The sequence below is a fragment of the Streptopelia decaocto genome (assembly GCF_964273445.1).
Source record: "Streptopelia decaocto genome assembly, chromosome: 3".
Taxonomy (NCBI): Eukaryota; Metazoa; Chordata; class Aves; order Columbiformes; family Columbidae; genus Streptopelia; species Streptopelia decaocto.
The window spans coordinates 37375531-37388008 of NC_138656.1; the positions used below are offsets into that span (position 1 = coordinate 37375531).

General features: G+C 42.1%; 1 protein-coding gene across 1 annotated transcript; it reads right to left on the reverse strand.

Annotated features, from left to right (window-relative positions):
• Positions 1 to 3008: 3008 nt before the first annotated feature.
• Positions 3009 to 11048, reverse strand: SULT6B1 (sulfotransferase family 6B member 1; the record flags this gene model as incomplete). The annotated part of the gene is made up of 7 exons (XM_082049007.1): positions 3009 to 3397; positions 4291 to 4447; positions 4737 to 4831; positions 5482 to 5608; positions 6603 to 6692; positions 6932 to 7044; positions 10847 to 11048. The coding sequence occupies 7 exons, from the start codon at positions 11046 to 11048 to the stop codon at positions 3267 to 3269; spliced, it is 915 nt and encodes a 304-aa protein (XP_081905133.1). The 3' UTR covers positions 3009 to 3266.
• Positions 11049 to 12478: the final 1430 nt, after the last annotated feature.

Genomic DNA, 12478 nt, shown 5'->3' on the forward strand with positions numbered 1-12478 from the left:
AACATAAAATATACTAATGGAAAATACATATCCAGAAATGCTCCCTAAATGTATGGCTGAAAAAATACATCACTGATGATTTTACACTATGAGGAATTTAATTTTTCTGCTGGTTCTGAATCTTCTGTTTAGTTTAGATACTGTTAGGGTAAGGGTCAGGGTCAGGGTCAGGGTCAGGGTCAGGGTTTGGGTTTGGGTTTATGGTTAGGCTTAGGATCAGGGTTCAAGTTAGGGTAAGGGTTAGGGTTAGGGTTACGGTTAGGGTTAGGGCTAGGTTAGGGTTAGGTTTAGGGTGAGGATTAGGGTTAGGGCTAGGTTAGGGTTAGGGGTTAGGGTTAGGGTTAGTGTTAGGGTTAGGATAGGGTTAGGGTGAGGTTTAGGGTTAGGGTTAGGAGTTAGGGTTTGGGTTAGGGTTAGTGTTCGGGTTAGGGTTATGTTAGGGTTATGGTTAGGGTTTAGGGTTTAGGGTTAGGGGTTAGGGTTAGCATTAGGGTTTGGATTAGGGTTAGGTTGTGATCTACTGGATTTGACACTCAATGCCACCATCTTAAAGCACTTCCCAGTGCTTTTTCATCCAGAATGTGTTAAGAGTGCTTGAGGAAGGTAGAATTTCTCCTTCTCTGGTGACATTACACCTAGCTTTCTTCTCTGTTACCCCACCATATCATTTTTCATGGAACCGAGTCTACAACATGCAGAAAGCTGCAAAAAAAATCAGTTGCTCCTCACACTCACTAATCTTCTACTTGATTTTCTTTAATGCTCATGATTAACTGGCAATTACTGAGTTTGTGAATATGTGCTGAGAAGCATGTGCAGATCAGACTAAAGGAACTTAAGAACGTCACCTATAAAATCTCTCTGATTGCTAAACAACCTCGGCCTAAATAACTTTGCTAGTCACATGGTTTTAAAAATTTAAGAATAGCCTGTTCAGCATCTTGAGACAAGATTTAGTCTTGAACTTCCCTGGCATACTTCATTGTAATCTCAACCTGAGAAATACAGCAGTTCCTGTGGACAGGCTCTTACTCATATATCAGTAATTCAGGCAACCTACTTTAATAAGAAGTAGTGCTCCTGTTTCAACATTATCCTCAACCAAAGCCTTGAACTTCCTTTTTTTTAACTGCTTAGCAATGATCTTGACCTACTGCTGCGGCAGTTACAAATGGGGAGAATACCCAAGGAATGCTGCTGCTTTTCCCAGTAGCTATGCAAAGCTTACAGGCAATGTCAGATTTGAGACAGCTCCAGCAACTTGAATCTTTCATTTGTTTGGTACTATCCTATTTCATTTTGATACAGTTTGGTTTTGTGTGTTCTGTTTTGCTCTTCAATCCTCACTGCTACTCCACTTTCAGTTTACTTATTTGAAATGGCAATTATTACAGCTGTTAATTTTGAAAGCAAATTCACCTCTGCATTGATCCTTTCTTCCCACCATGTGAATGCCAGTCCTTGGGACAATGGCATCCCACCTAGTCAACCTAAAGGACCAACAGTTGGAGGTTTTTTGTGCCATCAGTGAGCTGTATGCAGTTTTCATTGCTACAGCAAACACAGCTAGGAGAAAAAAATCAAAGTGGAATATGCCAGGAAAGACAAACAAACGATTTTGTGGAGACCCAACTACAAAATGACAAGACATCCCTAACTATGCACTGAAGTTAACATGCCTTATTAATTTCCTTGTCACTGCCAGACTTTTAGAAAGGGATTCTCATTAGCACTGAATGATTGGGAGTTTGTTGCATTTACCATCAGCTAACAAAGTGTGCAGCAGAAGGTCTCATGCAGTCCATCTGCATCAACACCTCAAGTACCCAATACTTGAGTTTTCAGCCTGGCTAAGCTACATTCTTTATCCAACAGCCACACTTAAGACAATTATTTCTCAGACAGAAGCTGACAAACTATGAGGAGGAAGACAGTAACCTCCTCCACTGGCTAAATTAGCAACTGTGCGCATTACCTGCATATTTCTTCTCAAAGTTTTTCCTTTGTACTCCTTCTTTTTGGAGATAAACTGGTGGGGAAAACAACCAGCTGTCAAAGACTGGTGTTTAACCAGCCTCCCAAGGGAAAACTAAAAAGTCAACTCTTTATGAGACTATTCAATGTTCAACTGTCTTGTGCACACTGCTCTCTTGGCACTACCAACAGAGAGTCATTCTGTTCCGGGCAGTGACACTTTAAAGCTCCCAGATATCCAGAAAAAAATCCACATCCTGGCTCTGAGACCATATATACTGCTGTTAAGCACAAAGCAACCCAGGCAAACCTCAGCAGTACAGGCAAAGGCTCAATTTCCGGACTTAAGCAAGTAGCACACATCCTTCTCTCATGTCTCAGAATTCCCTTCTTCCAAACAAGTCAACCAGACGCTTACCAACCCCCCTGTCACAATACAATAAAGAAGGGAGCTCCCTCCATTCCCGCCCAGCCAGGAGCTTCTTCATGTGCTTCCTCAACATCCAAAGCAGGCTGGGTGCTCAGGAGTCCTGACAATCATGTGGACAAAACCTGGTGTTCTCAACATACGTTTCAAATTTCCCCCATGGGTAACCCTGTGGTGAGGTTAAGCAACAAAGTCATCACCAGGAGGGAGACTACAACCTCCATGAGCAAGTTCTGTCCAAGGCAATTCCTTCAATTGCTCAGGAAGAAATCTCACACTTCCAAAGGAAAGAAAAATATTATTGTTGAAAGGGGAAGAAAATTTCCACCACTAGGTTTCTTTTTTTCACACATTTATCAGCACATAGAAAGTGGCAAAAGACAGCTACAAGAAGACCTTTTGAAATTTCATTTTACACTATGAACTTCGAAATTAAAATAATACACGAATACTATGAAAATACTATGAACTTAGAAATTAGGAATCAAAATGACACCTCATGATTGTTTTAAAAAACCTCTTGGAAAATCACTTCTAACATATAAGAATACATTTCCAGTGGCTTCAGCAGGTTCAACTACTACATATATATTCCACACAGGATTCTAGCTGGTAATATGAAATCATAGCTAAAAATCAGTGTTTAAAACCAAGTGAGGCCAAAGAACTACAGGTCATTTCAGAAAATCCAGTGAAGTCACTAACTATACAAGCAAGGATTGCTTGTGTAAGTTAAGACAGCAGAAACAAGTTTGCAAATTGCATGGATTTTCAAGATTTTTAAATTATATGTTGTCCTGGCCTCTTTTATTCCATAAAAGGGAATGAAAAGCAGCCTGGACATGAGTGTTTTTCTAAAGGAGGCTCAGGCCTTGCAGTACACATCATATTTTAACTTTGCTCCCAGCTTAGTTCCTTCTAAGCACGCTTTGAATTTGGCATCCATTTCCTGGTTCTGAGCTTCAGTGAAAAGATTTTTCCAGTCTCCAACAACACCTGGAATATAAAGAAGAGTAAGTTATTACCACTGAATGTAAGGACTAAGGAGTATGATTTAAAACAAAAAAACTACCTTGACTCTCTTACTATCTTATTTCAGGATAAACATTTTTTTCCCTGCAAGAAAAGAAATCTCTGACCCAATAATATATTCTTAAGTTTGCCTTATGTTTGGTGTCCTCAATAGAATGTGAACATAAAGCAAACATACGAAGCTACTAGTCTGCCTTAATAGCTTTGCCATGTGTCTTGTACAGCTGCAGAAGAATACGAAAGATGAGCAGCAGTTGTGAAACCAACCCAGAAAGTCCAAAGATGTGGCTTTTAACTGCAAGAGCTTTGTGCACTGCAACCAGACACTGCCCTAAGCTGCAGCCTACCTTTAATCTAGATTTTGGAGAGCCCACAGCCTGAGGTTGTCGAGTCTACAGCTCTAGCTTGATCCATGGCTAAAAGACACAGCTCAATCTGCAGTGTCTGGGTTACACACATTGACTGACGTTCTTAGGCAATCACAAGGGCTATTTAGAAAACCCAAGAAGAAAAATCCGTGGAGGTACTCTGTAGACTGAGTGTCAGGCTATCTGCAGTACACACAGAAGCCAAAATAAAACTCTTTGTTTTAATTGATGCTTACTGCATACCATGACTAAAGAGTATGCTATTTATAGGGCATTTCTGCTATTCACATTATATAGGGCTTTATTGAATGGTACTGGCCCTTGTGATGAAGTCAAGTGACAGTGTCCTGAAGCACAGTCCATGTTTCTCAAACAAGTCCCAACCTTGAAAATTGTACATAAAAATTAACCATCTACTGACCCAAATTCCTGTCTGCCCGAGATGCAGTGCTACCATTTACCACCCTGGCAACACACAAAGAAATTTACCTTTGCGGAAAAGAGTGGAGCCAACAGCACCATGAGTCTCCTGAGCCTTATCCTTCACTGCCTGGAAAGTGGCCCTGTCCGCAATGGACTGGATCTGCTCTGCCATTGGGGAGAATCCAAAGAATTCAGCTATCTGCTTTACACTGGCAGTCAGGTTCTGAAAGCAACACAGCGAAAGGGAGATGTGCAATATGCTTCCTCTCAAAAAGGACTTACTCACTTGGGATGCGCATCGCCATCACCTATCAACAATATATATTTTCCTTCGCAGTATGTTTTCTGCATTATGCTGGAGCTCAGCTTTTGTATAGCCAGACTCAACTGGTTGCTAAAATCAACTTGATTTTGCTCTTTCAGAAACCTGTGTGTTTCGCTGTTAATTTCAGCAGATTTCAAGAACTGGGCTCAGATTTGCTTTGCCTGTCAGTGCACAGCATCTGCTTTACCTCTTTCAAGTCTTCATACATTATGACCATAATATTCTCATCCTCAATGTGTTTGCTCCAGGTGACTGCATGATCAAAATAGGATCCCCAGCCAACTATAAAGAAGAGAAAAAAGCATCAGTGTGACCTTCTTTTCTTACTGGGTACTTACTTCTCTCTGACTGGAGAACTGCCTTCTGTTGCCTATCAGTTACATCAATGCAAACAAGCAGAACAGCCTGTCCTTTCCATGGTACCGTACTGTACAGCAGAATGACAGAGACTTCCTCTGGACTTTTGTAGGTAAACAGTTTCCACACAGAAAAATGAATTTCATTATGTGTTTTCCCTCTGTTACTACATTGTCATTTAAACATCTCTTAAAAGCCAAAGCCAGACATCAGTCTAAATCTAAAATTTGGTTTGCTAATTAAGTGCTTGGCCTCGTGTTCAGAAACAGTAAAAACAACAAAGAGTCATTTTGTTAATGCTTTGGATCTGTGGCATTTCCTTCATCACTAAGTGGCAGAATATTGACCCAATGTCATGCAGCTCCCCCCTCCTTGCTTGGAAGAGCTAAATACCCAGAAGCAAAGCACCTTCTGGACTTTCTCCCCATTCTGGCATTCAGCTGCCTCCTTTTTCATGAGGTATGGCAATCAGTAAACTAATTATGACACAGCTGTTTTCCCACTGGACCCACTTAGCTGTTTTTATTTTTTTTTTCTGTTGCTTTTTCTACTACATTCAGTAACTATAACAATACCTTTCCCATTCATGAACTCTGAGAAGAACTCATCCCAGGAGCTGTAACTGGGGACACTTGGTGCATTGTTGTGGAAATGGAAAAATGAAACAGCTGTATCTTTAGGGTTTCGAAACAGTACTAGTATCTGGAGTGGGAGAAAGAGGTCAACAATTTTAGATCACTTATTTCCCCTAGCAACCAAAATGAGAGTATAACCAAACATTCTGCAATCAATAACATACTGGGGGGGACAAAATATTTTATTAGTTAAGGCAAGGAGAAGAAATTTATAATGTGATCATAATAAAGACCTTGTTACCACTTTTAAGATTTGATTATGTTGTAAAGTAGTTGCAGAAAAAAGCAACTGGAAAAACTGTAATACCATCATTTAATACTATCCCATAACTACCTAAGACCTAGGAAATCGTAAGGAACCATTTGTCAGGCCCCTGGTAGGAAAAGCTCTTCGATTTTCCTTGAGGAAACCGCAGCTGTTACAATCATCTCCCATTTTTCAAAGCACGGGAATGATGTTCTTGAAATCCTAAGAGACTGTAATCCTCAGAGAAGCATAAACACTTCTGAAAACACATTACCCACATTAAATTTTTCTGTTATACACATTATATTTTTTTCCTGTCTCGTACAGGAAAAAATACCAATGAAACATAGAAAACATCCCCACCCCTTAACCAATTATAGCCTCCATCTGTGGTACACCTCCTAAGTGCTATGTATCCAGCATTGTTCAGTGACTGAGCACCACAAACATTAAAGTTTTAACAGCGTGACTCTTTGCAAGGAGACAGCCAATGTCCCAGAAATACTGCTGCCACATTCACTCCCACTACAGTCGGGCACAGCAGAGAGTAGCATAGAAGAGGAAAGTGTGACACTCCAGCCATTTCTGAGCACTGCAACAGTCTCTAAACCTGTTCTTGTTTATGTCAACTACAGCACCCCTAAGGCTACTGTAAATCGTAGAGGGTGCTAAGCCAGCTCAGGTATCTCCAAGCTGCCTTCCCCCAGTGCCACCTGCTTGGGAGCAAGAAAAGGATGTGGCCCCAAAATTACTCCTGAATGCTAGTATTGTCACAGACATGAGGCTTGTTCTTGGAAAAAGGAAAAAAGCCCACCTTGGCTTTGTTCTTGAAAATAGACTTGGGGAGGCAATCATAATTCAGATGTGTTGCCAGAATCCTTGGAGATGGAATCTGCTTCATCCTCTTTAGAAATAAACAGAACCACAAGTGAGAACAGGTTTATTAGATGGGTGCAGCAATGATTTGTGGGAGTCGCCTTTGTGAAACAGCCCCTAATCAAAAGGCATTAGTCATCCAAGATTCTCTTTTTTCCCCTCTCAGGAGAAATATCTTTAGTTGCTGCATGACTTCATTTTAATGACTTGTGTGCGGGGGTGCAGGAGAGTGAAAACAACAGACTTTAAGTGGTTCTTTTCACTAACCTCATATTTATCTGGATCTCCACATTCAATAAATGGTAGTTCCGTGCTTACAGGCTTACTCTGGCTAGTTGTAAATATCAAGTCACTTAAAATCTGGATAAGCCAGTTCACACCTGCACCAAGAAAAGCAGAAAACAAAAAAACCTATCAGAAATTTATATAAGATCTCAGAGTCTCATTACATGGCTTAATTCAGCATAATAGACAGTCATCAAATGACAAATAACACTAAAGTTCTCAAATTATTAGAAACAAAATAATGTTTTCCAATAATAAGATCCTCAACAGCTTCTTAACTGTGACCTTCTTGGATCACTTATAACCAGTATGTGGGAAGCACTGGGGGCACAACTGACTCAATGATGCACTGAACATATTTTTAATATATTCATAAAACAGTCAGTGACAATAAATGGAGCTTTCCTGGCTTTTACAGAGAAACACCTGGGAGAGGTCTGGATAAAAGAAGGAAGGAACAAGCAAGGAGCTTTGCTCGTTCTGCAGAGGAAAGTACCTGCCTCTCTATAGTGCCCTGGGTCAAGGACTAAATGGAGTCATCTGTTCAATGTCACTGCCACTGCTTGTCCTCAGCTGTGCCTGTTGCTGTCTCCATAACGTGCATGCCAGAACAAGTGCTAGAAGAGCTGTTTCCCACTGGACACCTGCATCCCTCCCCACCCCTCACCCTTTGGAAGGGACCTTGCAGCAAACCTCCCTCATACAGCATCCCATTCCAGCGTGAGCATGTGGCCCACTCCTGGAGCTGCGCCGTGCTGCCTGCTCCCCAAGGCTTGCTCCACTGAAGCTCTGATGATTGCTGTCAGGACAAAACAAGGGAACAGTGTGTTCACCTTAGCCCGTAGCACACTCCCCGCATCCTTGTGGGGAGGCTTTTGGAAGGCTTCCCACCAGGCCCACAGAGATGGAGCTTTGGAGCTGCCACCGCCTCCTGCATCCTGTGAGTCCCCTGTGAACACAGCTGCCAGAGGTACTAACAGGGAACACACACTGCAAACAGCTTTAACCTCTCATGCTTTCGGTGGAAAGTTATTCCCAGAAAGGAATAACTTCCACCTCATGTTGTGTCTCAGCGTGCTTGGATGGAAGCAGCTGATACATGTCATATTTACATAATAATGTGTATACAATCTGTACACATCATACAATGTCTTATAACACAGACAAATATTACACACATATACCACCCAATATCATTGTATAACATGAATCACAGAATGGTTGGGGTTGAAAGGGACCTCTGGAGATCATCTAGTCCAAACCACCTGCTAAAGCAGAGCAGATCGCATAGGAATGTGTCCAGGCAGGTTTTGAATGTCTCCAGGGAAAGAGACTCCATAATCTCTCTGGGCAGCCTGTTCCAGGGCTTTGGCACCCTCAAATTAAAGAAGTTTTTCCTCATATTCAGATGGAACCTCCTGTGCTTCAGTCTGTGCCCATTGCCCCTCATTCTATCATTGGGCACCACTGACATGAGTCTGGTCCCATCCTCTCAACATCCACCCTTGAGATATTTGGAAACACTGATGTGATCCCCTCCCAGCCTTCTTTTCTCCAGGCTGAACAGACCCAGCTCTCTCAGTCTTTCCTCATAAGAAAGGTGCTCTAGGCCCCTAATCATCTTCATAGCCCGCTGCTGGACTCCCTCCAGTAATTCCTTGGCCTTCTTAAACTGGGAAGCTCAGGACTGGACACAGTATAAAATTTATATCGCTCTCCCATTTAGGTACAGATCAGAGCCAAAAACCTTGTCTCCAAATCCATGTCCTCATCTGCCCAGTAATAATTGCATGTGCACAAATACAAACTGTATTTTAAAGAAAAGCTACAATTGATAAACCTAAAATTCCTAGTCTCTAGATTGGTTTCTCAACCATGCAACCCATCCATTGGAAGTCCTGTATCCTGAAGCTCCATCATCCTTCATTCCTACCTCATCTCTTCTCATTCTCTGCTTCAGAGTTTTCCTCTCCACTGCACACACCCGTGTTAGGGGTTACATAGTGATACTTTACTGTAACTTACCCTTTGTAATCCTTAATAAATAAAAGGAATGAGGACAGCATTGAAGCTTTAAGAGACGATTCTCTTGAACGGCCTCAGCGTGAGTCCTTCATCAGGCACATTCACGACCAGCTAAACCTGGAAATGCTGAAAAGTTTGAGCCCTGCATGGAAAAGACCTGGCAGAGAAGCTGGCAGAGGAAGCTGGACACCAGGCTGCCTTAGCTCAGAGGGAAAGAGGCCTGCAGAGAGACTTTTATTACTGCCGGGTGACATTATGGCTTGGTGGGTCCGAGTGTCACATCAAGGGGCAAGAGGAAGCCCAGCAATTTCTGGTTTCAAACTGGGGCAGCTAATCTTTCCTTTTCATTCTTTATCCTACTCCCTTGCCTTTCCCCCCCACTAACTTTGCAAGCTATAGGAAATTAGGACAAGAAATCTGTTTAGTGCTGTTTAAGATTGTAAGAGCAAACATTCAAATAGGAGAAAATTCCGCAGGATTTACCTGTGGATTGTAACTACACTGCACTGCAAAAATGCAGCATTTTCTCTCCCTCCTGCTTTCCCATTTTTGCTGTGGAACCTGCCGTGTACATACTTTTCCACCAGTGCCTGTCAGGTAACAGGGTGCTGTGTTCCCTGGCGACCTGCAGAGAGCTAAGTGTGAGATCTCTGCCTTTATCTACCGACCCGTCTCGCTGAGCAGGAGAGGCTTATTGAGTTAGTAAACCTCAGATGCAATCAGCATCATGACTCCATGTCTGAACTCTTCCAAATTCTCAGAGAAATCAAAGCCAGTGACAAGTTATTACAATGACCTTTTAAGTCTTTATAGGGTCCAGCAGAACTCTGGACCCAAACCCAATGGAATTGAAGGCTCCTTAAAATAAAGTTGCATATTTCACATTTTGTGCCAGCTCCCTCCTTATGTATTTGCCCTCTCTTGGTTCAGTGTAGTGTCTCACAGCTGCTATAAATTCATGCTAAACCCTGCAGGCATGCTTCTTAAACCCCTAAATACACCATAGTTTCTTTCCAGAACTCACCAAACAATGGGAATTTTATGCACTGAATGAAACCTTGACCTAGGACTCTGGTTAGAGCCCAACTTGATCACATCCCCTACCATGCTAGTGCAGTGAAACCCTTCCCTAAACCCACATCTTCTCCACCAGCCCTAAGCTTCTGCTGCTTGGGTCTCAAAGAAGAAACATATGCTTGGATAGGATTTCCTACATTAGCAGAACACATCCCTTCCTTGTAAGCAACCATGTCACACTTAATGTTTAATAGAACTCATCAAAATTAACTAGTTGGTTGGGTTTTTTTCACTGCTCCTGTTGCACCTTTCCTCCTTTCTGCAAATCTCTTAACTAAAAGATTTAAACTTCCAGTTTGTCTTAGTCAGTACCATTCTGCAGTCACAAAACAAAACACAATGCTGATATTGATTAATGCCAAGAAACAGATTACCATTTTGTAAGTAAAGATACTGTGCCCAGTCACTTTGTACTCATTAAAAAGTCAAATGCGCAACCTTATTGCTTTTGTACACTATAATGTACCACGTAACTAACACACTTTTCAGAATGCAGTTTATCACACCAGCAGTTTATTATACCAGCACCTCACTTCTTCAGCCAACCAGTAGTTTTGAACACCAAAACTTTTTCTTTCAGAAACACAAACCATACTAAAAAGCAGGGCAACAGACTGCTGAATTAAGATAAAGATAAGATTAAGATAAGATTAAGACTGCTGCCTCTGGTTGTAGGAGAAATGCCCAATATCCCCACACAACATAAAACCATAATCAGTTGGTTTTCCTTCTTGTTGTGTAAAATAATTAGTTACAGTACTGTAGACAACAGTAAGCAACATATAGTGTATTCACCGCATTTTGGGTAGGACACCAGCACCATATCATCTCTTCTGGCTTCCAGGTTCTCCAGAGCTTGGAATGTCTCCACGCTGCACGCTACAACAGGATATGGGGTCCCCTGGTACGAGAACAGCAGGTCCTTCAAGGTAAGACCTTCAGACTTTGCCAACACCTTATTTATCTCATCAATGAAGGCTTTTTTATCCTCAGCCATGTTTACCACCTTTGAGGTGTGAAACTGTTAGTCTAATGCACTAAATGCCTTTTAAATAGACATTTTTAAAGGGTGGAGTAAAAATCCTTAGCATTGCTTTTGCCCTCCCCCAAATTTGATAGGTTTCTTTCTCCTCCCTTTCCACCTTTCTGTAAATGGAAGCCGGGTTGCTCCTGTCCACTTATAATCTACAGAGCAGGAATTACTTTAGTAAGAAATCCCACTGAGTTCACGCAATACTTGCAAGCTCAGCCACCAGGGAAAACAGAGCTGCAAAATTAATTGCCCTGTAAGAATGAGCAGCAAATATCTAATCTTACATAATATTAATAGGAAAAAAAAAAGCATCACAAAAAGAAAAGTCCCTAATAAGAAAAATCCCAGGTTTTATTTTGGCAATAAAGTCAGCCTCATACTATGAGTTAAGAGAAATAGATAGTGAATAATAGAGAACAATGAAGCCAGAACTATAAACAGAAAGGACACTACTGAGAGGGAAATGATTCTGTCATTTTAGGTTCTAAATACCCCTCTGTGGGAGCTAGTCTGCACAAATGCCTTTTTCATGTTAAAAAGACAATTAAACACTGAAATCTTGCATGGCCCAGGATTTTTCTGCATCTCCATGACAGAACAAGGATCCTTTTCTGACGGTCGTGAGCCTTAGGTAGCTGTTTTCCCCTGGCAGGAGCGCTGGCTCCCAGGAGCTGCAAAGCCGCCCTTGCACCCGCTGAAGCAGCAGGAGATGAGGAGCACCTGCCGAAGAGCCTCAACATGGGGCACCAGGGCCTGGCCTGGCCCCCGAGCTGCGCTGGACACACACATCCCCAGATCAAACAGTGGGGAGAGGACTGGGGGTCCCCCGGGGCTGCAGGGAAACGCGGTGGCGAGCCCAACCTGCTGCCAGCAGCCAGAAGAGGCCGCCGAGGGCAAGAGGCTGCAGCCAAGGACTGCCACCTGTACTTTAATATGAAAAAAGTATCTTGATTCCACAAGGATATGCTAGTAAAGTGACCTCTACACACCCTTAACATTTAGCATTTTCTTAAAATGAACTTCTGATAGTGTCCTCTGCAAATGTCTGAAGTACAATGCAATGCTGCACAGATAAGCTCATTCTGACAGAGTTCGGGCAGGTTTCAGAGGCAGTATCACATTTACACATTGCTCTGCTTGAAGTAACTGTTCTTATGTATATTATGAACCACTAGCAAACTGGTAAACGAAGTTCTCACTTAAATTTTGGATTGTACAAGTTAGATGAGATCTGACTTGTCACCAACACTTTGAATGTTCTCGGATGAAATTGCAACTCCCTGAAAAATTATTTGACTCTTGCTATTCCTTTCTTAAAAAGTGAATTATTATCTTCTAAATAATCTTCTCTCCCTACGCCCGGTGCGATCACTGTGCAGAGCAGCGGGCCCGCC